The sequence below is a fragment of the Theropithecus gelada genome, chromosome 15 (assembly GCF_003255815.1).
Source record: "Theropithecus gelada isolate Dixy chromosome 15, Tgel_1.0, whole genome shotgun sequence".
In the NCBI taxonomy this organism is placed as follows: domain Eukaryota; kingdom Metazoa; phylum Chordata; class Mammalia; order Primates; family Cercopithecidae; genus Theropithecus; species Theropithecus gelada.
The window spans coordinates 46,686,522-46,711,955 of record NC_037683.1 but is presented as its reverse complement, the minus strand read 5'-3'; the positions used below and the strand labels follow the sequence as shown (position 1 = coordinate 46,711,955).

At 50.2% G+C, this 25,434-nt stretch overlaps 2 protein-coding genes across 9 annotated transcripts in view; one reads left to right on the top strand and one right to left on the bottom strand.

Moving 5' to 3' along the window:
* RUSC2 (RUN and SH3 domain containing 2) overlaps window positions 1–22,354 on the top strand; it is a 71,228-nt gene extending 48,874 nt beyond the window's left edge. For 2 of the 5 annotated variants that reach the window (XM_025360167.1, XM_025360166.1), the window contains exons 2-12: window positions 6,990–9,095; window positions 15,612–16,253; window positions 16,489–16,674; window positions 16,845–16,985; window positions 18,384–18,460; window positions 18,667–18,841; window positions 18,932–19,037; window positions 19,696–19,742; window positions 20,496–21,324; window positions 21,417–21,554; window positions 21,639–22,354. In XM_025360167.1, coding sequence (XP_025215952.1) covers window positions 7,082–9,095; window positions 15,612–16,253; window positions 16,489–16,674; window positions 16,845–16,985; window positions 18,384–18,460; window positions 18,667–18,841; window positions 18,932–19,037; window positions 19,696–19,742; window positions 20,496–21,324; window positions 21,417–21,554; window positions 21,639–21,840 — 4,557 coding nt within the window. In that variant the 5' untranslated portion in view covers window positions 6,990–7,081 and the 3' untranslated portion in view covers window positions 21,841–22,354. Of the gene's footprint in view, window positions 1–6,837; window positions 9,096–15,611; window positions 16,254–16,488; window positions 16,675–16,844; window positions 16,986–18,383; window positions 18,461–18,666; window positions 18,842–18,931; window positions 19,038–19,695; window positions 19,743–20,495; window positions 21,325–21,416; window positions 21,555–21,638 lie in introns of those variants that run through there. The other 3 variants (XM_025360169.1, XM_025360168.1, XM_025360170.1) reach the window with 3 other exon arrangements.
* Window positions 22,291–24,340, bottom strand: FAM166B (family with sequence similarity 166 member B). Of its 4 annotated transcripts, none has more exons than XM_025360173.1 (6): window positions 24,214–24,340; window positions 23,611–23,834; window positions 23,317–23,525; window positions 23,081–23,129; window positions 22,810–23,007; window positions 22,291–22,541 (listed from the first exon to the last, which is right to left on the bottom strand). In XM_025360173.1, exons 1-6 carry the CDS (start codon window positions 24,273–24,275, stop codon window positions 22,453–22,455), a joined length of 831 nt encoding a protein of 276 aa, XP_025215958.1. In that variant the 5' UTR covers window positions 24,276–24,340; the 3' UTR covers window positions 22,291–22,452. The 4 variants fall into 4 exon arrangements, with proteins under 4 accessions (XP_025215958.1, XP_025215960.1, XP_025215956.1 ...); XM_025360175.1 differs by having other exon boundaries at window positions 22,810–22,939; XM_025360171.1 differs by having other exon boundaries at window positions 22,292–22,541; window positions 22,810–22,961.
* Window positions 24,341–25,434: the final 1,094 nt, after the last annotated feature.

Below are 25,434 nucleotides of genomic sequence, written 5' to 3'. Positions count from 1 at the left end.
AGGATACTGATCAGCACATTTGGGCCCTGGCTTCTGAGGGTTGGCTTTGTCTTTCCAAAAGGGAGAGGGGGACGGTGCTGGGGGGATAAAGGGAATGTGGGGGAGCACAGCATTAGACGAGCTCATCCATGCATACATTTGGGCTATGGTGCAGAGATGGGGAAAAGCCAAGGCTTGGGCTAATGCCATTTATGCTATTTTGTCAAGAAGCAGATCGCATCCTTCCTTTTTGGGCATTTCTAATGAAGCTTCTAGTATGGGTCAGGGAATCAGATCTAGAAACAAAGGCTTAATGGGAGGAGACACCCCTATAGCTACTGTAAGTTTATGATGGAGAACATGCAGGGATCCATGCAGCTTTCAAGAGAAGGGGCTGGGAAGCCTTTCTGTCCACACACACATACATACATACATACATGCACATAGCTATACATGCACATAGACACACATACCATATCTTCTGGTGCTATGGGAGCCACCAGGCTCCAGGTAAGGATGGAGTAAGAAAACAGGGTGCCCCACAGTGTGTGGCAGGGGTAGGGACAGTCATTGTAATGCCTAGGGCACCTGACCTGTTACAATAAGCCTTCAAGAAGAGACCTAAGCGTAAGCTAACACTCCCAAATCTACCCTCCCGCCCTTCTCCCTTTGATCCTACCCAGGAGAGGACCAGTCAGGAAAAGGGTTATCAGTCCTACAGAGGCATCTTATCAGGATCTCAAGTCAAGGTCAGATTGCTAGAGAAGAGCAATTGAAGACCATTGTCTTTCCCGTCTTTATTCAGAAGGCCAAAAAAGAGGGAAGGGTTCTATGACTGGCAGAAAGACATTGATGACCAAAGCTAGAGGAAATCTTTTTTCTGGGGTTTTCCTGCCCAGAGTTGCTCCATTGCTGAGCAGGTAGGAAGAGTTCCTTAAATTCCCATTTCCACACCTGTAATCCCAGCACTTTGAGAGGCTGGGGTGGGAGGATCACTTGAGCCTAGGAGTTGAGACCAGCCTGGGCAACATGGTGAAACCCTGTCTCTACAGAAAATTTAAAAATTAGCCAGGCATTGTGGTGTGCACCTGTAGTCCCAGCTACTAAGGAGGCTGAGGTGGGAGGATCACTTGAGCCCAGGAGTTCAAGGTGCAGTGAGCTATGATCGCATCACTGCACTGTAGCCTAAGCAACAAAGCTAGACTCTGTCTGTAAAAAATAATTGTAAAAAAAATCCCACTTCTAATAACTACCTTGGTAGAGGGTTCAAAAACATAGGATAATAGGAGACAGTAGTGCCATGTTGTGCAAATATATAGTTGAGGAATACACTGGGTAGTTATGGGAGTGTATTTGTTCCCAGGAAGTGTCTAGGAATGTGAACCACAGAGCAGGGAAAAATGAGACTTGAGACCATGTATGGGGCAGGCAGATGAGGGCTGGGAACTGGGGCAGGAGGTGAGATTGACAAGTGTGATCAGAGCCTGGGGACAGTATGAAAGGGACTGTAGGTTCATAGAATAGAGAGGCAGATAGACATAACCTGCGTAAATGGAGGCTGAAATGTGGGTCTACCCAGGACAGGTAGGGTACAGCTGCTCTGGGAGCAGAGTAATTGCAAGGACTTTAGGAAGAGGGTGTGGCCCCAATCATTTTCTGTGGAAGGCCATTGTAGTGGAAATAATTACAAATTGGGCAGACCTGGGAATGAATCCCATCTCAGATGTGTAAATATGGGCAAACTACTTATACACTCTAAGCTTTGGTTTTCTCATCTTTACAATGGGAAGGATTATGCCTACTTAAAAATGTTACAGTACATTTAAAGATGATGTATGTAAATTAATGGCATATAAGTGTTGAATAAATGATCATTTATAGTATTATAATAGGACAAGAGACACCCATTTGGGACAAGGGCCAGGAAAGAGGCTCTCATAGAACTTTCTTCTTATTCTGGATCCTCTGTTTCTTCCCCATCCGCATCTTCCATGTCTCTCCATTTAGTCAGGGCAGAAAAAGTCTGAAATGAGCTCTTCCAACTCAGTGTTTTCTCTTCACCTTCATTAGAGGGGATGGGCCACTTGTCTTGATGTAGAAAAAGTCACTCCCAGAAAAGGAGCCTGAGATACACTCTCAGTAAATGTTCTCTGTGGTGTCATATGTACAGTTTACTCTCTTTTTTTCTTTTTTTTTAAGACGGAGTCTCGCTCTGTCACCCAGGCTGGAGTGCAGTGGCACGATCTCAGCTCGCTGCAAACTCCGCCTCTTGGGTTCAAGTGATTCTCCTGCCTCAGCCTCCCAAGTAGCTGGGATTACAGGAGCGTGCCACCATACCCAGCTAATTTTTGTATTTGTAGTAGAGACGGGGTTTCACCATGTTGGCCAGGATGTTCTCAATCTCTTGACCTCATGGTCTGTCTGCCTCGGCCTCCCAAAGTGCTGGGATTACAGGCGTGAGCCCCCATGCTGGGTCTACTCATTATATTCTTAACTGATCAAGAAAAAAGGTCAAAAGTTAGGATTCCTGAGTCTCATCTTAATTCTGTTATTTATTCACTGAGTGGTCTTGAGCAAGTCATTTCATTTTTCTGAGTGTAAATTTCCTTATTTTTGAAAATGAAGATGGCTCCGCCTCCTTTGGTAAGTTTATGTAAGGATCAGTAAGATATGACATACATAAAAAGTGCCTTGTAAGTAAATGTGAACCGGGTGGGCAAAGCATGAGTACAAAATCTCATGAGATGCCTGGAGAACTTCCCCTTAGATGGCTGAATTGGAATCGTCTATGGAGGAGCCATTGCTGGGCATTTCCCTTGGTTGTGTGGAGATCAAAAAGGAATAAGATCTTCTCTGAGATACAAAAGTATAAAATAAAATGAAATCAATCAGTGAAAGAGCTTGACAGTTAAAGTAGGATTCAATACAACCTAAATGTAAAAGCTAAAACTATACAGCTTTTAGAAGAAAACCATAGGTACATTTCTTTATGATCTTAGGACAGGTAAAGATTTCTTAGGATACAGAAAGATTTAACCATAGAGAAACAAACTGATAAATTGATCAATTTAAATTTAATAAATTAAAAACTATCAAAAAACAGTTAAGAAAACACACAAGCCACAGGCTGAGAGAAAATGTTCATGAGGCATATTATTTGACAGAGGACTTGTATCCAGAATGTTAAAACTCCTATAATTCAATCATAAAAAGACTAACAACTCAGGTTCTTTTAATGGGAGAAGTAGTCAACAAATAACCAGGCACCTACTGTGTTCAAGCACAGAGTTCACTGTATTGCAGTCTCCAGCCTCGGAACTGTGCTCCAGTCTGGGAGATAGATATGTCAACATCACATTACAACTGTTAGTGCCCTCCAGCCAAGGGCTCCGTCATCTCTCATGCTCATGTGTCCTTTGTCTCTGATTTAGAGTCAGCTTTCTGCATTCTGTATCTGTGCATCAGGTTTTCCATATTAATGCATGTATGTCCTAGTAATGGTTTTGTGGGCAGAATCATACATTCTTTTATGTGATACTTGTGAATGCCTCTTGAAAATGCTTTAAAAAGGAAAAAAAGGTACTCATTGAAGGTCAGTGATGGCTGCAACCCATAAGTACCCCTAAAATTACTGCTATGTACGTAAGAAAGTTCTCTATACTCCTTTTAGTCCAGGCTTCGAGATTATGGCCAGGACTCCAGGGGAAACCTAGTATGTATGAAAGGAGAAACCCCCTCAAAGAAAAAAAAATTGTTTAGGCCCGGCATGGTGGCTCACACCTGTAATCCTAGCACTTTGGAAGGCCAAGGCAGGTGGATCACTTGAGCCCAAGAGTTCGAGACCAGCCTTGGCAACATGGAGAAACCATATCTCTACAAAAAATACAAAAATTAGCCAGGTGTGGTGGCACACGCCTGTGGTCCTAGCTACTCAGGAGGCTGAGGCTACGGTGAGGCTGCAGTGAGCCATGATCGCACCACTGCACTCCAGCCTGGGAGTGAGAACCTGTCTCAAAAAAAAAAAAATTTGCTTAAATTTTTAAAATTGCTTAAAAATTGCAAAAAATGGGTATTTATTATGTACAAATTAGAAAATACAGCTGAAGCAAAAAGAATAAAATTAAAAATCCAAATCACTCAACAGAGATAGGCACTAGTAACAGTTTGTTGCACATTACAGATTTTCTTCTATGCGTACAGACATGTTTATTTACAAAAATGGTGACAAACACCCGGCTAATTTTTGCATTTTTAGTAGAGATGGGGTTTCACCATGTTGGCCAGGCTGGTCTTGAACTCTTGACCTCAAGTGATCCGCCCGCCTCAGCCTCCCAAAGTGCTGGGATTACAAGCATGAGCCACTGTGCTTGGCCTGATTTCAAGACATTCTATTTCTATGGATTTGCCTATTCTGGACATTTCATATAAATGGAATCATACATCATAAAAGCCCTTTGTGACTGGCTTCGATTGTGCCTAAATTTTTGGCTACTGTGAATAATGCTGTTATGAACATTTGTGTACAAGCTTTAGTGTGAACATATGTTTTCATTTTTCTTGGGTATATACCCAGGAGTGCAGTTGCTGGGTCATGTCATGACACTATGTTTAACATTTTGAGAAACTGTCAGACTTTTCCAAAGTAACTGCACCATTTTACAATACCCCCGGCAATGTTTCAGGGTTCCCGTTTCTTCGTATCATCATCATTTGCTAGTTGTTATTGTCTGTATTTCTTATTTTACCCATCCCAGATGGAGAGAAGTAGTATCTCGTTGCAATTTTTATTACTCTAATGACTAATGATGTTGAACATCTTTTCATGTGCTGGTTAGCCACTTGTATGTCTTCTTCAGAGAAATGCCTATTCATACTGTTTGCCCTGTTTTAAACTGGATCATATGTCTTCTTTTCTTTTTGAGACAGAGTCTCACTCCCTCGCCAGGTTGGAGCGCTGTGGCATGATCTCAGCTCACTGCAACCTCCGACTCTCTGGTTCAAGCGATTATCCTGCCTCAGCCTCCCAAGTAGCTGGGATTACAGGCATGCACTACCACACCCAGCTAATTTTTATATTTTTAGTAAAGACGGGATTTCACCATGTCAGCCAGGGTAGTCTCGATCTCCTGACCTCGTGATCCTCCCGCCTCCTCCCAAAGCGTTAGGATTACGGGCATGAGCCACCGTGCCCAGCTTCAAATGTCTTTTTATTGTTGAGTTGTAAGAGTTCTTTATATATTCTGATTAGAAGTCTTTTATCAGGTATATGAGTTGCAAATATTTTCTCCCATTTTATGGATTGTCTTTTCACTTTCTTGGTGGTATCCTTTGAAGCACAAAAGGTTTTGGTTCTTACCGAGTCCAATTTATGTTTTTTCGTTTGTCACTTGTGCCTTTGGTGTCATATCTAAGAAACCATCACCTAATCCAAGATAACAAAGATTTACTCCTATGTTTTCTTCTATAACCCTTAATCTTGTAGCTCAGACTCTCTTAATGTCTGCCCTTCTACATCTCTACCCATTAGCCCAATGAACACACAAAGGCTTGGAAGCTCAACAGAGGAGCCTGCCTTCCTCTCAGAAAGGGGGGGAGGAAGCAAGATTGTAAATAATAATTGCTGCTTAAATTTAACACAATTTTATATTAATACCTTGTCCCTCATACATATACTTAGCCATATTTTTTATGCATTGTTCATGTCCTTGAGTATATGTGACTTGCCTCAGCCCTTACCACATTCCACATGATGAGCTGGGACCCTGTGGTCTAAATGAGTTAAATTTTAAGAGATTGATGGTGTCAAGGATTCAGTTAAATGATGAAGAGAAAGGCAATGGGGGATTTAGACTCAGGGTGAGTGAAAAGGAAATAATAGGAATAAAAAAAGAAGGGAAATGAATGAATTTGGAACATTACATGTGAGGAGTCAAAGGGAATGAAGACTGTTGCAACCTGAACGTGGAAACACAGCAGACTAGAACTTGAGCAGGCCACACTGCCATGGTGCAGCCAAGAGACCAGAGAAGCTCAGGATGGGTTCTGTGTCCTTGGCACCAGGAGACCGTGAACAAGAGAGAACTTTGCTTTAGCCTATAAGAGGTAAAACTGGGATGAGAAGACTTTCCAGTGGATCCCATTAGTGAAGGTTCTAAGCTAAAACTGGGCAGCATTTGGGCACTTCAGGATGTCTATCCTGAGCTAGACACATGTTAAGAGTGTATTATGCCTTTCACGTTTATCTTATGATGTGTTAGAATGATACAAAAGACATAAAACTAGGTCCCCCCACCCCCATTGAGGAGGAAGAGGTTGACATCAGTCATAACTTGCAGTCACCCTAATGCCCAACTCAGTCTCTGCATTCAAGAAGTTCTAGTACAGCAGTGAGGATAGTAAGGATACTTAGCCCACGGTCATCAGAGAGGGACAAATATTCTGGGGCTAATAGGACGAGAAAGGGGATCAGAGATAACAGTCACTTGGTCAGATCATACCGTATATTTTAAAATATGCTTCTTGCAAAATTACAGCTTATTGCTATGAGTTCATATTATTCATGATTTTCCCTCTTGTCTGTAAACTTGTGTGCTGTAGCTGTGTCTAAGCCTTAGACGTCCTAGATGTTTTTTTCTTAATTGTGTCATTATTCATAGTTTTTTTGTGCTAAGGACTAGTCATTGGTTACTGCCAAGGATATAGTCCTTGAAAGAGAAGGGGAAAGTACTGCCCAAACCTTCATATGTGGCATTAGAAGGACTTGGCCTTTTGCCATAATTTGATGCATGGTGACCTTAAAATTAAGGGGGACCTCAGGTGCTGCACCTGTGCAATGCAGCAAGCATGGTTAGGTCCCCACCCACCTATTGGGCTGTGTGGTCAAGCTCCATCTTGACTCAAGCCTTTTCTCTTCCTGGGCTCTTCTCCATCTGAAAATGCTGTAGGGAAGGGCATGCCCCTGACTTCCAGGGAGGTGACATTAGGTTCCCTTTCTTTCCCTCTCTCTCCAGGTGCCAAGCTCTCCTGATGAAATGTGTTCTGCCCCACTGGGCTCCAGGGACAGTGTCTGGTGCTGTTGAAGCCCTTATTCGAACTTTCCAGAATGGATAGTCCCCCAAAGCTGACTGGAGAGACCCTCATCGTTCATCACATCCCCCTGGTGCACTGCCAGGTCCCAGACAGGCAGTGCTGTGGAGGAGCAGGTGGAGGTAGTGGGAGCACAAGACCTAATCCCTTCTGCCCACCTGAGCTGGGCATCACCCAGCCTGATCAAGACCTAGGACAAGCTGACTCTCTGCTGTTCAGCAGCCTGCACTCTGCTCCAGGAGGAACTGCACGGTCTATAGACAGCACCAAGAGTAGGAGTCGGGATGGAAGAGGCCCTGGAGCCCCCAAACGACACAACCCCTTCTTGCTGCAGGAGGGTGTGGGTGAGCCAGGACTTGGTGACCTGTATGATGACAGCATTGGTGACAGTGCCACCCAGCAGTCCTTCCACCTGCATGGCACTGGCCAGCCCACCTTTCATCTATCCTCTTTCCAGCTGCCACCATCTGGCCCCAGAGTGGGCAGGCCATGGGGGGCAACACGCAGTCGGGCTGGAGTGGTGGAAGGGCAGGAACAGGAGCCAGTGACGACCTTGGATACCCAGCAGTGCAGCGCCAGCCACTGCTGCCGGCCAGAGCTGGAAGCAGACACTATGGAGCTGGATGAGTGTGGGGGACCTGGTGGGAGTGGCAGCGGGGGTGGAGCCAGCGATACCTCTGGCTTTTCCTTTGACCAGGAATGGAAGCTTAGTTCAGATGAATCCCCAAGGAACCCTGGATGCTCTGGCTCAGGGGCCCAGCACTGCCGCTGCAGTAGCACATCCAGTCAGTCCGAGGCAGCTGACCAGTCCATGGGCTACGTGAGCGACTCTTCCTGCAACAGTTCAGATGGTGTGCTGGTCACCTTCAGCACCCTCTACAACAAGATGCATGGCACTCCCCGTGCCAATCTCAACTCTGCCCCACAGTCCTGCAGCGACTCTTCCTTCTGCAGCCACTCAGACCCTGGCGCCTTCTACCTGGATCTGCAGCCCTCCCCAGCTGAGTCTAAGATGTCTTATGAGTCCCATCACCCTGAAAGTGGAGGAAGGGAAGGGGGCTATGGTTGCCCTCATGCCTCATCTCCTGAGCTTGATGCCAACTGCAACTCCTACCGCCCACACTGTGAGCCATGCCCAGCAGTGGCTGACCTCACAGCCTGCTTCCAAAGCCAGGCCCGTCTTGTTGTGGCCACACAAAATTACTATAAACTTGTCACCTGTGACCTGTCCTCCCAATCATCCCCAAGCCCTGCTGGCTCTTCCATCACCAGCTGCTCTGAGGAACACACCAAGATAAGTCCCCCACCAGGCCCTGGCCCAGACCCAGGCCCCAGCCAGCCCTCTGAGTATTACCTATTCCAGAAGCCAGAAGTCCAGCCAGAGGAACAAGAAGCAGTGAGTTCCTCCAGCGAGGCAGCAGCTGCTGTGGGCCCCACTGTGCTTGAGGGGCAAGTATACACGAATACTTCACCCCCCAACCTCAGCACTGGACGTCAGCGCTCCCGCAGCTATGATCGCAGCCTGGAGCGCAGCCCTCCTGTCCGCCTGGGCTCACTGGAACGCATGTTGAGTTGCCCAGTGCGCTTAAGTGAGGGCCCTGCAGCCATAGCCGGGCCTAGCTCCCCACCCAGGAGGGTCACCTCCTTTGCCGAGCTGGCCAAGGGCCGGAAGAAAACTGGAGGCTCTGGCTCGCCCCCACTTCGTGTGAGTGTTGGGGACTCCTCCCAGGAGTTCTCACCCATCCAAGAAGCCCAGCAAGATCGGGGGGCCCCACTGGATGAGGGCACTCGCTGTAGCCATAGCCTGCCACCCATGCCCTTGGGGCCAGGCATGGACTTACTTGGCCCAAAGCCAAGTCCACCCTGGTCCACCCAGGTCTGTCAGGGACCCCACTCCAGTGAGATGCCTCCTGCTGGCCTTAGAGCTGCGGGGCAAGGCCCCCTGGCTCAGCTGATGGATCCAGGGACTGCTCTCCCGGGGAGCCCAGCCAACAGCCATACCCAGAGGGATGCAAGAGCTAGAGCTGATGGTAAGAAGCCTAAGGGTTAGCGAATATGTGGCTATTCACCAGCAGGATATGCATGGCCACCTCCGTGACGGGTCCCCGCCAAACCACCCTGTCCATACCACCAGAGGTTCCACATCCTAGATCTGTTATCCCTCCAGGCCAGGGCAGGTCCCACAGCTACAGTGGAGTGGGCTCACTGAGGAAAGACAGAGGACTCAAAAATACACTGAGCAGACCCGGCGCAGTGACTCACGCCTGTGATCCCAGCCCTTTGGGAGGCCGAGGCGGGCGAATCACTTGAGGTCAGGAGTTTGAGACCAGCCTGACCAACATAATGAAACCCCATCTCTACTAAAAAATAAAATTTGCCAGGAGTGGTGGCACCCGCCTGTAATCCCAGCTACTCAGGGGGCTGAGGCAGGTGAATCACTTAAACCCAGGAGGCAGAGGTTGCACTGAGCCGAGATCACACCAATGCACTCCAGTCTGAGCAGACAGGGTGAGACTCTGTCTCAAAAAAAAAAGAAAAAGAAAAAATACACTGAGGAGATAAAATCAGCAGGACTTAGAGGCTGATTGGGAAATGAAGGATTCAGAAGACTGATTCTGAACCTGGATGATGGGAAAGATAAGGCCATGGATAGGGGCTGTAATCACAGGAGATTTCCTGGAAGAGGAATAAGACATCAGTTAGGTTCGGACATTTAGGAATTTGCGGTGCCTAAGGGGCAACCAAGGGATACGTCTAACAACAACACACACACTGAGCGTCAGGTTTTTTTTTTCTTTTTGAGACGGAGTCTTGCTCTTTCGCCCTGGCCAGAACACAGTGGCCTCCCTAGGCCAGCTCTTTCCCTATTTATTTTGTTACATTTTAAATAAATATTTTATACCAGTGTGTTAAGGGGGTGCTGGTGACAGAGAGATGAGAGGGATGACTGTTTTCAAGGATTCCAGCTAAGGATGGAAACAGAAAATGTAGTCGATCATTAAAATGCAGAGATGGCAGTGTTGCATACTGGCCAGTGAGAGGGGTATCTAGATCAGACTGAAATGTCGGAGGAACTGCTAATGCAGTTTACATTTAAGGCCAATGTAGAAAGATGATTAGGATTAGTCTTTGTGAAGACTTGTAAGAAGAATGTTTTAGGCTCACAGGATAGTCTGTACAAAACCACAAAGGTACAGAATAGCTTGACCCTTTCTAGGAACTGCATATAATTTGGTGTAGCCATAGTGGAAAACAGGTGGAACCACTGAAAGATTTTAGTCAGAGAAATGGCTTTTGGCATTTGTTTGTTTTTGTTTGGTTTGGTTTTTCTGTCTGCTTAATTGTATGTTTTGATTTGCATTTTAGAAAGATCACTGGTTGTTTGCTCCTTCAGGCCTTGTTTAAAAAAAAAAAGTAATTGGGCTGGGCACAGTGGCTCATGCCTGTAATCCCAGCACTTTGGGAGGCCGAGACGGGCAGATCACGAGGTCAGGAGATCGAGACCATCCTGGCTAACACGGTGAAACCCCATCTCTACTAAAAAATACAAAAAACTAGCTGGGCGAGGTTGCGGGCGCCTGTAGTCCCAGCTACTCAGGAGGCTGAGGCAGGAGCATGGCGTAAACCCGGGAGGCAGAGCTTGCAGTGAGCTGAGATCACGCCACTGCACTCCAGCCTGGGTGACAGAGCGAGACTCCGTCTCAAAAAAAAAAAAAAAAGTAATTGGATCACTGGTTGGGTAGAAGATGGACTGGAAGGGGTGTCTTCCCTGAAGTCAGGAGAAAGCACTGTGCAGATTGGAAAGTCATTGGAATAAAAGTGGTAGCTGGCACTCGCTAGACGTGGTGACTCACACCTGTAATCCCAGCACTTTGGGAGGCCAATGCAGGCAGATCACCTGAGTTCAGGAGTCCAAGACCAGCTTGGCCAACATGGTGAAACCCCATCTCTACTAAAAATACAAAAATTAGCTGGGTGTGGTGGTGCACACCTGTAATCCCAGCTATGTGGAAGGCCGAGGCAGGAGAATCGCTTGAACCCAGGAGGCAGAGGTTGCAGTGAGCCTAGATCATGCCACTGCACTCCAGCCTGGGAAACAGAGTGAGACTCTGTCTCAAAAATAAAAAACAAAAGTGGTAGCTAAAGCTATGCTTGTGGCTGAGAGAGGATCCAGGGAGAATATGTGGAGTTATAAAGGGAAAAAGGGGATACTGTGACTTAAGGGATGAGCAGCAGCCTTAAAAGAGACTGAGAAGAATTAGGACAATAGAAGAAAAAGCAGGAGAGGTCAGGCATGGTGGCTCATGCCTGTAATCCCAGCCCTTTGGGAGGCTGAGGTGGGCGGGTCACCTGAGGTCAGGAGTTCAAGACCAGCCTGACCAACATGGTAAAACTCCGTCTCTACTAAAAATACAAAAATCAGCTGGGTGTGGTGGCGGGTGCCTGTAGTTCCAGCTACACACGCTGAGGCAGAATTGCTTGAACCTGGGAGGCAGAGGTTGCAGTGAGCCAAGATTATGCCACTGCACTCCATCCTGGGTGACAAAGTGAAAGTCCATCTCAAAAAGAAAAGAAAAACCAGGAGAGAGTGAAGTCACAGGAACCAAAGGAGGAGAAAGTTTAAAAAAAGAGTTTGAACCAAAAGAGTTCTAAAGAGAAATCACCTAAAATAATGAAGAATCCTGAAGGCAACATTCGGGAGTAGTGAGAGTGGAAGCCAAATCTCAGAGGGTTTAGAAGGAAAGGGAGGTGAAGCAGGGATAGCAGAGGCTAACAGCTGTCCTGTAGCCTTAGGTTGGGTCTGTTGGCTTTGCAAAAGAAAATGTTTAAAAGCCATAAATAGTATCTGTGCTGTCAGGGAGATCACAGTCCATCAGAAGACCTCATGCTCCTAACATACGCTGAAGAGCTGTCCTTGGGGTGGGCACAGGAGGGAGATCTCTAGGGAAGAGGCAGGATCAGAAACAGCAAGGATCGAGTGGGTCCTCTGAACCCACTCCCTTCTTAGAGTGCAGTGTCTGTCTGCTGGGTGCATCTCATGGGATACTATGACTGGCGTTCTGAGGGCAAGAAATATCCTGGTCAGAGATGTGAGGAGAGGAGTTAAAAAGTGTTTTCTCTATCAGATTAAGACTTTTCATATCAAGATGCTGCTCTGTTCCATAAGTCTCCAGTCTTCTCTTGATTCTGTACAGCTTTTTTCTAAATCAAAAACGAATGACAATTCATCAAGCTTTGAATGACAAAAGAAGGGACCAGTAGATCCAATCTAGGAATGACAGTATAGAAAGCTGAGAAGGTCGGCTGGGCATGGTGGCTCACACCTATAATCCCAGCACTTTGGGAGGCTGAGACAGGAGGATCACTTGAAGCCAGGGGTTTGAAACCAGCCTGGGCAATATAGTGAAACCCTGTGTCACCAGAAAAAAAAAAATTAAAAATAGCTGGGAGTGGTGGCACACGCCTGTAGTCCTAGCTACTCAGGAGGCTGAGGCGGGAGGATCGCCTGAGCCCAGGATTTTGAGGCACAGTGAGCTATGATCCCACCACTGCATTCCAGCCTGGGCAAAAAGTGAGATCCTGTCTCTAAAAAAAAATTAAAGTAGGCCAAGTGTGGTGGCTCACACCTGTAATCCCAGCACTTTGGGAGGCTGAGGTGGGCAAATCATTTGAGGCCAGGAGTTCGAGACCAGCCTGGCCAACATGGAGAAACCCCATCTCTACTAAAAATACAAAAATTAGCCAGGCATGGTGGCGCACGCCTGTAGTCCCAGCTACCTGGGAGGCTGAGGCACAAGAATCACTTGAACCTGGGAGGCGGAGGTTGCAGTAAGCTGAGATCACGCCACTGCACTCCAGCATGGGTGACAGAGTGAGACACTGTCTCAAAAAAAAGTAAATTTAAAAAAAAAAAAAAGGCAGCTGAGACGGCTCTTTGAGATACTGAGCAGCAGAATCAAGATTTAAAGGGATCTTGCTGAATCTTGAAAGAACAAAACTAATAAAGCAGAGACCAATGTGAAATTTGATATGTAACCTGCACTTGAGTTGATTTGGGATATTTGCAAACTCAGAATGAGTCAGCAGTTGGTAGAGCTTCCAAAAAGTTAAGATGAGTGGATTCATTCATAGACTCCAGAAAGAAAGAGTCTCTCACTCCTCCGAACCAGTGAGTGCTCAGTGGTATTCCATTGAGTTCTGGGCACCACATTTTAAGAAGGAACCGGGGGACTGGGGCTATTTGACCTAGAGAAAAACTGACTCGGGTGAATACAGTCTCTGTATCTGGTTTTCTTAATGAATGTCACATAGAAAAGTGAGAAAACTTATTCTGTGTATTCCCTGAGGGTAGAACTAAGACCCATTCCCCACAGGGACCCCCTTCTTACCTGATCTTATTCCTCTGCCTCAAACTGTATCCTGGGAACTTAGCAGAGAAGAGTTTTAAAAGGGTAGGAATAAGCAGTCTAATTCAGACATACTTTATATAGGGGGTATAAGAAAGCTGTGGTTGGGATGACCTAATCCGATAGCCAGAGTCAGCTCAGCCTTGAAAACTGATAAACAGGCGGAAAGGAAGAACACATTCCCGATGGGAAAAGCAGTGTGCTTTATGACAGGGATGTACCGGGAAGAGTAGGGTCAGTGGGGGCAGGTGTGGAAGTCTGAGGGGAGAGCAGCCTAGCTTGTAGCAGGTGTGGGCACCTAGCTCGCTGAGAAAATTAGACTTTATTCTGGAAGATAAAATTTGTATCTCAGAAGCTAGTTGGTGTATGTAAGAAGCTTCTGGTTCAAGCCAGTGAGACTGGCTTGAATCAAGAGTGACCGTGGAGATTCCCTCATTTAATAGATCGTTATTCACTGCATACTGTGTGCCAGCCTCTGTTCCAGGCATTATGGATCCAGCAGTGAATAATATAAAATCCCACTTTTCTGGAGCTCTTATAAGTAGTAATGGACAATAAACACACTAAAAGGACAACTTTTAATTGCTGGAAAGTTCAACAGTGCTGAAAAGAAAATGAAACAAGATAATGAGATAGAGAGCAACTTGCCAGAGGGGCTGAGGTAGTCAGAGAAGGTCTTATTGAGGGGGTGGTATTTGAGCTGATGCCTGAATGGTGAGAAGATTCAGGCAGAAAGGAAAGCAGGTGCAAAAGGCCCTGAGATGTTCATGCACCTGGTATGTTTAAGGACGGGGAAGTGTGGCTGGAGCACAGTGAGCCAGGGAGAATGCAGAGTTTGTGTAAGCACTGACTGGGGATAGCAGGAGGGTGGAGCTTGAAAGTGTCCCCTGGGAGTGAATCAGAAGCACCTCCCTAATGGGATTGTGGTCCCCATCCCCTCCGACTCTTTAATGTAAATAAGATGAGAGATAGGAAAACCTGGCCTGATACAATTTCACATGTAGTACAATGTGGTAAAAAGAACAGTGGCTCTGAAATCAGACTCTGGGTTAGGCAGAATTCTAGCTCTGCCACTTCCTAGTTGTTTGACCTTGAGCAAGTGTTTTAATCTGTCTACATTTCACATTTCCTAATCTGTCAAGAGAACTAATTCCCGCCTCACAGAGATAGCCCCCCTGCTGGTGAGCTTTCACCAGGGCTTTAGGCCGGGTGCGTGCTTATAGTGCCATCTTGCGTTTATTCGGAGATCTACAGTGTTTTGTTGGAAGTACAGTCCATCCACTGTCCCACTCCAGTGTCCTGGAGTTTTGTGTTTAGTTCTGAGCACCATATTTTGAGGGACATTGACCTGAAGACTGCCTGAAAGAACAGGAGAGGCCCAGCCTTGGGGAACATACCTCCGTTCAGGGGGAGCAAATGTGGACTCTGAGGTTCCAATACCAGGATCGTGAAAAGAGTGGGGAGTAGGGGTAGATACGGATAACAGGAAGGCTGCAAGTAAAGAAATATCTTACTATGGTTAGATATGCTCAAGAATGAGATGTGCTGGCATGATTGGAGATGGGATAATGAGCAAAAGCTTGAAATCAATAACATCTGAAACATTTTCATCACTGAAAATGTGTGACTGTGACTCCAAGACTTAGAAACAAAGAAAATGGTTCTGCCATTGACAGAAATGGAAGTCATCGGAAAAAACGAGAAAGGTAATGGATGAGCTGCTATAGCACATTTTAAATGAAAGCAGAACTATAAAGCAGAATGATCTGGAGATCAAGAGGAAGGTCCAGGCTAAAGCTGTGGGTTTGGGAGTCATCCTGTGGCAGTCTGAACTCAAACTGTGTAAGAAAGAAGGCATAAGGTGATATGTAAGAGTTGAGCCTTAAGATACACTCACCTTTGGAGTCATGAAAATGAAGAGGGACTGAACAGCAGAGAGGTACAAGACAGTCCAGCACCATAAAAAACAATAGGAAACGTTTTACAAAAGAGGGGAGCAGTGTCCCAGTCCACAAACTTCTACCCCATTCAATTCCTGCCCGTCAGGTCCCTGACCCTCTCCCCTCTCTGCTTCTGGGTTTTCTCTCATATGGGTTTCAGTGTCTGTCTACTGATTTCTTCTCCATCCCTTTGCTACAGGGGGTGGCACTGAGAGCCGACCAGTCCTTCGCTACAGCAAGGAACAGAGGCCAACCACGCTGCCCATCCAGCCCTTCGTGTTCCAGCACCACTTCCCCAAGCAGCTGGCTAAGGCCCGGGCCCTCCACAGCCTTTCCCAGCTCTACAGCCTCTCAGGCTGCAGCCGTACACAGCAGCCTGCCCCACTGGCTGCCCCTGCTGCTCAAGTCTCAGTCCCAGCTCCCTCAGGGGAGCCGCAGGCATCCACTCTCCGAGCCACTGGCAGAGGTGCCAGGAAAGCTGGGTCTGAGCCAGAGACCTCTCGGCCATCGCCCCTGGGAAGCTACTCCCCCATCCGGAGTGTTGGCCCCTTTGGGCCCAGCACTGACTCTTCTGCCTCCACTTCGTGCTCCCCTCCTCCAGAGCAGCCCACAGCCACAGAAAGCCTGCCCCCATGGAGCCACTCCTGTCCTCCTGCTGTCCGGCCTGCCACCTCCCAGCAGGCGCAGAAGGAGGATCAGAAGATACTGACCTTGACTGAGTACCGGCTCCATGGAACAGGAAGCTTGCCGCCTCTGGGCTCCTGGCGATCTGGCCTCAGCCGAGCAGAGAGCCTGGCCCGGGGAGGTGGTGAGGGCAGCATGGCCACCAGGCCCAGTAATGGTATGAGCTCCAGCATCTCCCTCCCCAACCCGCCACCTCACACAAGCACTTCCACCACCTCCCCTTTGAGTGGCTGCTTACAGTCTCGCCTGGGGCCAGAGGTTAGGATGTCTGCGTCCTTCCCCAGCATCTGTAGATAATAACCTAGTGTTTCATGCGGGCCGCTGGGTGGGTGTCAAACTGTCTCACTGTCTCCTGCCAACTCTTGTCTTTCTGCTGATCTGTCTGCTTCCAGCCAACCACCTATCCCCTCAAGCCCTTAAGTGGCGGGAATACAGGAGGAAGAACCCACTAGGGCCACCTGGTTTGTCAGGGATCCTAGACCGAAGATCACAAGAAGCTCGGCTGGCCCGAAGAAACCCTATCTTTGAGTTCCCTGGCTCCCTCAGTGCTGCCAGCCATCTGAACTGCCGGCTGAATGGTGTGTGAGCAGGGTCCCCAGTACACCCGGGGCAGGCTCTGCCATGGCTGGGAAGGGCTAGAGAAGGGGTCAGTCCCAAAGGAACATGTCTCAGACAGTACAAGGCACTGAACTGGGCTGGAACTCCTGCACCGTGAGTTGCTCAGGATTGACTTTTCTCTTCTTTCCAGGCCAAGCAGTGAAGCCGTTTCCACTGACCTGCCCTGACTTCCAGGACCCCTTTTCCTTGACAGAGAAGCCTCCAGCTGAGTTTTGTCTGTCCCCAGATGGCAGCTCAGAGGCCATTTCCATTGACCTGCTTCAGAAAAAAGGTGCATATAACCCCCAGCTCAGGCCAGGGACTCTGCTGTCACTACCTCCTCACACTTGCCCTACTACCTAGCCAGTCTTAAATCTCTAAGTGCTGGCCGGGCCCGGTGGCTCAAGCCTGTAATCACAGCACTTTGGGAGGCCAAGGCAGGTGGATCATGAGGTCAGGAGTTCGAGACCAGCCTGGCCAACATGGTGAAACCCCATCTCTACTAAAAATACAAAAAAAATTTGCTGGGCGTGGTAGTGGGCGCCTGTAATCCCAGCTGCTCGGGAGGGTGAGGCAGGAGAATCATTTGAACCCAGGAGGTGGAGGTTGCAGTGAGCTGAGATCACACCATTGCACTCCAGCCTGGGCAACAGAAGTGAAAACTCCATTTCAAAAAAAAAAAAACCAGAAACAAATCTCCAGGCTCTAGGGCCGGAGGAGAAAGCTGTGTATCATGAGTGCGTATGACTGAGCAAGGGTCATTCATCAGAGGCTTTCGGAGTCGGGCTCCAGTCCCTTCCTGCAGTGAGCGAAGTCTCATGAGGAGGCTTCCATGTCATCAAAAAATGCCTCGGTGCTCTTGGAGGGGCAGGTGAAGGTACTAGAGGGCCTGGCAGCTTGGGTAAGCGTGTTGGTGACATCTAGTAAGATGAAGACTGACAAGACCCACTCTAAGAACATTTTTAGGGAGATGGAGAGAACTGAGCATAATTGTGGGCTGAAGATGAGCCTGTGAAGAGAGCTTAAGTTCCCTGCAAAGGCAGAAGGGGAGAATCAGAGCTCAGGGAGAAAGAACCCGGGCAAGAAGGGAAACAGCCACCTTCCTCCAGGACATGAAGGGGATGCAAGTGGGCAGGGGAGTGAGGGGTGTACATATGAGATTGTTACGAATTTTGGAGGCAGAGGGAAGTTAAACGAGTTGATAACTAGGGGCCCCTGTTCTCTGAAGCAGAACCAAGGGCTTGAGAGGAGTGGTGTCGATTTCACATGGCAACTTGAGGGTATGGCAGGGAGTGCTGACAAGGCACGTATCAAAGAATCGCCCTTGTCTGGCACTGGTGTGAGGGACTTGGGTCTTCTTCAGATCAGTGGCCTGGTTTCTCAGAGTGGAGAAAACTCATAGTTGGCCTGAGCCAGGATTGGAATAAGAGGACTGAGAGGTGAGGACATTGGGAGGCTTGACAATGGCATCATTGAGGTGGCTCCAGGCTGGGAAGTAAAGACAGGAAGAGCTTAAGAACTGGGCAGAACCAGAAAACGTCCAGGCCTGAATGTTCTGATGAGACCCACATGCAGGTGTGGAGACTGAGTAAGTGTGGGAGCCCTTTCCCACCCCCGCTGAAGTTTCAGCCTCAGCTGAGTTGGCTAAGGACTTGCTCAGGGACCTGTCACATCACATTCTTCCTTGCAGGGCTGGTAAAAGCTGTTAACACTGCTGTGGACCTCATTGTGGCCCATTTTGGCACAAGCCGGGATCCCGGGGTGAAGGTAGGCGAGGAAATGTGAAGAGCTGAGCTCTGCCTGCACGCCCTTACCTGTCCTGCGCTACCACCTTCCCTTGCTGTCTTGCATTTAGAGCCCAGGGTTGGGTACTTAGGAATGGGGATGGCAAGAGGGGAACCATGAGGGCCTGCTATGAGAGGACCATGGTCAGGCCTGAGGCAGTTTACTGCACTTTCCTACCACACCTACAGGCAAAGCTGGGAAACAGTTCTGTGAGCCCCAATGTGGGCCACCTGGTTCTGAAGTACTTGTGCCCTGCTGTCCGCGCTGTGCTGGAGGATGGGCTCAAGGCCTTTGTACTGGACGTCATCATCGGGCAGCGTAAGAACATGCCATGGAGTGTGGTTGAGGCTTCCACACAGCTAGGTAGGTGCTGGGTGCCAAGACGGGGACCCGGGGCTGAATTTAGGGTTCCAGAAATTGGTCATGTGACCTGCAACCCTGGCTTCCTCCCAGGCCCATCCACCAAGGTCCTGCATGGCCTCTACAACAAAGTCAGCCAATTCCCAGAGCTCACCAGTCATACCATGCGCTTCAACGCCTTCATCCTCGGCCTGCTCAAGTGAGTGCACAGAGCGGCAAGATCCCCTAAACAACTTGCTCTGCCCCCAACCCCCGGGCTCTGCCTGTGCCAAGGAACCAACTCCCTGGACAGACAGAAAGGGTGGATCTGGAGGGTCCTCCCAGCCTGCTATGACCTCTCAGTAAGTCACTGCCTTCCCACTGTGCCCATGACTCTGACACTGGTCACCAGCGTGGGCTGCTTTTACAAATCTGTAATCTGACTTATTTGGAAATTAGTCGGGTTTCTTAATTTCTCTGGACCTTGTAAACCCTGATCCTCTCCATTCCAGCACTACTTCCAAATCCTGCTTGACCCTAAGTCCACCTTGGGACCCACATCCTAGTAACATGCTTTCTCAGGTATGGGCCCAGGCCATCTCCTTTGGCCCTGAGCTGCCTGTACTTTCACACAGTAGCCACCTTGATTTCTTAGGTCTACTGCAGGCTGACTCCACTCCAGGAGGAAGCAATTGGCTTGTAAATCACATGCCCATCTCCCTCCACACATCCCCACTGACTCTCTGGAATTAGGTGAAATGAATCGTGCCATGGAAGGGTGCGTTCACCTATTCTTCCTGTGCCTGACCCCCTGGATCTGTCTCCTTATCTGGCTGTATTCACACAAGACTCAACTGTCTTCATCTGTCTCCCTACAGCATCCGGTCCCTGGAGTTCTGGTTTAATCACCTCTATAACCACGAAGGTAATGCCCAGAACCCTGCAGGTCAAACTCAATGGGTCAGAATTCAGAGGCACAAAAGAGGAAGGAAGAGCTCTTTTCATTGCTGGAGGTGGGGAGGGGGACCACACAAGCGTTCATCCTCAGAGCCTCAGGCTTCCACCCAAGGCCTTCCCCAGCCTCTGCTTGAGTTAAAACCTTGGGCCAGGCACGGTGGCTCAGGCCTGTAATCCCAGCACTTTGGGAGGCCAAGGCAGGTGGATCACCTGAAGTCAAGAGTTCGAGATCAGCCTGGGCAACATAGTGAAACCCCATCTCTACTAAAAATACAAAAATTAGCTGGCTGTGGTGGCACATGCCTGTAGTCCCAGCTACTCAGGAGGCTGAGGCACGAGAATTGCTTGAACCTGAGAGGCAGAGGTTGCAGTGAGCCGGGATCACACCATTGCACTGCAGCTTGGGCAACAGAGTGAGACTCAGTCTCAAAAACAAAACAAAAAACCTTGGAGCCAGCAGGATACTCCAGCAATCTGGGAGTCAGGGTGGCCAGGAATCCCAGCATCTCACTCCTCTAAACTCAGGGCCACCGCCTGGGGTTGGAGGGTTTAGGCACTGCACAGCTGTGGGTGGCAGCGTTTACACTTAGTACATGCAAGTTGACTGGTGCACAGCCTGCGCCGCTGTCTGCCACAGCTCTGCCCAGGCTGTCTTTCAAAGTCCCACTTGGGCCAGGCTCTGCTTCTCTGTGTGGATCAGTCCCTCTCTCTTTTCCCCTAGACATCATCCAGACCCACTACCAGCCCTGGGGCTTCCTGAGTGCAGCTCATACCGTGTGTCCCAGCCTCTTTGAGGAGCTGCTGCTGCTGCTACAGCCCCTGGCCCTGCTGCCCTTCAGCCTCGACTTGCTATTCCAGCACCGGCTGCTGCAAAGTGGGCAGCAGCAGCGGCAGCACAAGGAACTGCTGCGGGTGTCCCAGGACCTGCTGCTGTCTGCCCACTCCACGCTGCAGCTGGCCCGGGCCCGGGGCCAGGAGGGCCCTGGAGACATGGACAGGGCAGCCCAAGGGGAGCGGGTGAAGGGCGTGGGTGCCTCAGAAGGTGGAGAAGAGGAAGAGGAAGAGGAAGAAGAAGAGACAGAAGAGGTGGCAGAGGCAGCCGGGGGCTCAGGGCGTGGCAGGTGGGCCCGAGGTGGGCAGGCCGGCTGGTGGTACCAGCTGATGCAGAGCTCCCAGGTCTACATTGATGGCTCCACTGAGGGTTCCAGGTTCCCTCGTGGTAGCAGCAATAGCAGCAGTGAGAAAAAGAAAGGGGCAGGAGGTGGGGGGCCTCCCCAGGCTCCACCACCCCGAGAGGGAGTAGTGGAGGGGGCTGAGGCCTGCCCTGCCTCTGAGGAGGCCCTGGGCCGGGAAAGGGGCTGGCCCTTCTGGATGGGGAGCCCCCCTGACTCTGTGCTGGCTGAGCTGAGGCGCAGTCGGGAGAGGGAAGGGCCTGCTGCCCCACCAGCAGAAAATGAGGAAGGGGCCTCAGAGCCTTCACCTGGAGGCATCAAGTGGGGACACCTCTTTGGCTCCCGAAAAGCCCAGCGGGAGGCCCGGCCCACAAACAGGTGAGAGCCTGCCCATGGTAGGGATGGAGGGAGTAGGGAGCCTGCTGTAAGCCAGGGCATGGGCAGAGCCTGAGTCCAGCTGCTGTCCCTAGGCTCCCCTCGGACTGGCTGAGCCTGGACAAGTCCATGTTCCAACTAGTGGCACAGACAGTGGGTGCCCGCCGGGAGCCAGAGCCCAAAGAGAGCCTGCAGGAGCCACTCTCTCCAGCCCTGCCCTCCAGCCCTCCATGGTGAGCCTGGGGAAATGGAAGGGCTGAGGGACTGCAGTTGGCTTTTGATGGGGTTTCTCTGACCTCCATGTGCTGTTTCCCCAGTGAGGCGCAGGCACTGTGCCACCACCTGGCCACCGGCCCTGGACAGCTGAGCTTCCACAAAGGAGACATCCTACGAGTGCTGGGGCAAGCTGGAGGAGACTGGCTGCGCTGCAGCCGTGGCCCTGACTCTGGCCTGGTGCCCCTGGCCTACGTGACATTGACCCCAACTCCAAGTCCAACCCCTGGAAGCAGCCAAAACTGAGGCCCTGTGCATGCTGGTGGCCTCAGGGACCCTCATAACCCCCAGACTCAGAGCCTGAGAGCCCTTCCCAAGCCATTGGCTTGGCTGCAGAGTAGACTGAGAGCTGGGGCCACGTATCCCTGTGCTGGCACCTGCTCCCTGTGCTCAGTATTAATTACGCCCCCTTAACTGCCCCAGTGGCCTCGTCCAGACCTCCACCCAGGAAAGGAGGGACAGGATGCAGCACTGGGCTGCCAGGATTTCCCTGGCCCGTCTGGGTCAACCTTTCCATGGGTGAAGACAAGCAAGTCCCCCTGGAGGCAGGTGGCCTAGAAAGCCATCTACAGGATTCCCTAGGCCAGGTGGAGATGAGGATGGGTAACAGTATTGGGGCCAGATCCCTAAGCCCCCCAGCTGTAAATAGGCTATGGCCAGTGCCTGGTCATCAGAAGAGGGAGGAGGAGCCCAGGCGTCTGTTTATGTATTTATTTATTTATTTATTATACCTATTAATAAAAAAGGTGCTCAGCCTCCAGACCATTTTCTCTTTATGCTCCTCCCACCCACCTTTCTCCCTTCCAAAAGGATGGCTGGGATAGGATGAAAAGGGAAGGGAACTTGATATCCAGGGGCCTAAGCCAAGAGCTGCTTCTGGAAGGTGCTGAGGCCCAGAGCATCATGGGTGAGATGGCCAAATGTGTGGCCAAACTGGAACTTATACCCTGTGTGGCCAAGACAGTGTCATGTGTAGCCAGTGGCATGGCAAAGCCATTTAATTCTCAGCCAGTTGGCTAGACCTCCAAACGACCCTCTAAAATCTGAACTCCTCACTGGGTAGCTACCTCAGTTTCCTTTTCTGCCTAATGATAAAGCTGAACCACATGATCTGAGCCCTCCCATATCTATCAGTTCCAACCCCCACAAACCACCCCACCCCCATACCCACACAAACATTCCAGTCCCCAAAACCTCCCTGGGGGCTCTTCTCACCTGGCACATAGCCCCCATAGTTAGGTAAAAGACCCAGGTTCTGAGGGTATGTCCTGGGAAGTGGGGGGAGATATTTGGGGTCCTTCTGGGCACTGCCTGGTGAGTGCTTCTGTCCAGATTCCTGCAGTGCCTCGTTGCTGAGCACAGGAAAGCTGGAGCCGAAGAGGAAGCGGGCGCGGGGCACATAGCCGGTGAAGCCTGGGGATGGGGACACTGAGCCAAGGCATCCTGGGGCCTCCCCACGCCTCTGATCCTAATCCCCAGCTCTCACCTGACGTGAACTTGCGAGGATCCCTGTCATCCATGGAGTAGGGAGAAGCCTGTGAGAGAAGCCCCTGTGCTCTCACACAATCTCCCAGGGAGGCGGAGCTGACAGTCAAGCGCACATCCCCTGAACCCACAGCCACACTACTCATGGCTGCCCCCACCATCCCCACCACTGCCCGGACACACAGTAAGGCCCCCACTCCCACCCCTCCACACTCCCCACCAGCTTCTTGGTCTCACTTGTTCCACCACCTCCAGTGCTGGCTGCTCCTCCAGCTGCCCCTCTGGCTCTGGTACCTGGTCCTTCTCTGTGTCCTTTCTTCCCTTGGCCTCCTTTGGCAGCTCTTCACTCCCTTGCTTTCCATGCAAGTGAGTAAAGTCACTCAGAGCCTCGGCCCAGACCTGGCTGCAGTTCTTGGCAAAGATGAACTGTGCCCGGGGTACAAAACCTGGGCATGCGGGGACAAGGAAGACTCATTAGTGTTTGGAACATGTGCTCCTGGGAGGGGCACCTGGGCATACCTGTGTACAAACCTGTGTACCCAGGGATCATGCTGGAGCTGAGCCTTTTATGCCCATGCCTGAGAGGTAGGCTCTCCCTGGGAACCTCAGGAGATCTTGGAGGCCGAATGGGAGGCAGAAGTGTGCGGTGGACAGGGGGCCAGGCTAGCCCAGGAGAGTCTCGAAGTAGCTGACCAGTCACCTGTCCATAGGTCTGGCCCATGCTGAACCGAAGTAGTGGGCAGTGTCCAGTGTACCTGCAGCACAGACTCACCCACTCACCAGAATCGTCCTGCCCCGCCATCCCCAGAGGCAGAAGCAGAGACCTCTGGAGCCCTGGTCTTTCTGGACTCAGCAGTGTATACATTTGGAGCAGGCATTTCTAAGTTCTCTGCCTGGGCTTTCGACCATTCCTCTCTGCTGTTACCCTGTTCCCATGGAGAGAACAACACAAAGCTTCGGGGCAGATCTGGGGTCTCACTCGTCCCTTGCTTCTCCTTTTCCATCCAACACCATAGAGACCTCAGCCTCCCAAACCAACCTGTCCGCTTGGCCCCACGCTCTAAGCAGCTTAATTCCTCCACCTTATATCCCTACTCCCAGCAGCAAGTGGGGAGTTCTGGGTGGGAGTCTTACCCCGGGATATAATGAGGGTTCTGAGGGTTGAGCCCTGGTATGAAGGTGCTGGCCACAGCCATGGAGAGCCAGGCAGTTCCTTTTGTTTGCCTTTGAGCCAAGGCTCTGGTCTGTGTGTACCGTGTCCAGGGCTATGGGGCTAGAGGAAGGAGGCGGGGCTAAGGGAGGAGAGAAGGGAGGGGGCACTCGTGTGAGGACAGCCAGGGCCAAGGCCGGCAGAACTGTAGAGCAGAGGCTAGCAGGTCTGTCTGTCCAGGACAAAGGTGGTCCTGCCTCGTGGGGCAGGGCCGGAACCGAAGGAAGCCCTGAGGTAGGAGGTGTGAGGTGAGGGAGCAGAAACCATTTGGGCCACTGAGCTCTGTCTCAGTGACTTCCTTCCTTCCTGAGCGCCTGCGTGAGATGTGAACACTGCACTCCTCGTGAGTCTGGGACCTTGAGAAAGAGGGTCTCTAAGGGAAGCCAGGGCCCAAAGAGGAGGTGAAAGAGGACAGGTGATGGGGGAAAAAAAGGAACCTAGACACCTCTAAAGAGTAACATCGTTTATTTTCACTAATTTAACAAGAGTGGCTTACTGAATACCTGCTATAATCAGAGTCATCCATTCAACAAATGAGCCAGGCTCTGCGAGGCTCCGGCCACGGTGGCCGAGTGTGCACTCCATGGGAGCCAGAAAAGCTGTGGGGGGTTGAGGGAAGGAAACAGGATAAAGTTGTTGTAGGGGTGGGCGGTAAGACTACGGGGCAAGTTAGAATTTGTTTAAAAAAGAAAAAAAAAGATTCCGATTCTAAGAAAAGAAAAAGCACAGACCAGGAAGATGAGATCTCAGAGGAGGGGGAAACATGATTAAAACCCAACTCTGGGCCGGGTGCAGCTGCACTCACAGTGTTGGGTCTGAGGTTGGGTCAGGGCCAGGCTGAGGGCTCAGGGCCCACGTTTGAGGCAGAGCTCTGCTCCTCTCCACCTCCAGTGACCATGCCTGCGCTGCCCAAGGACGGCACTGACACCCCAGGGGAATTGCACAAAAGCACTGGGCCCCAAGGCACACATTTCATGTTCCTCACTGTTCTGCCAAGGACGGCCTTAGAATGTGTCATTTAGAGTTGTGGGGACTTAGAGTGAGGGTGGGAGCTGAGGGGCAAGCCCGGAATAGCAGCAGCGTGTCAAGCTTAACAGCCAGACTTGGGATTCTGTGACAGACACGATCACAGCTTATACCTAATT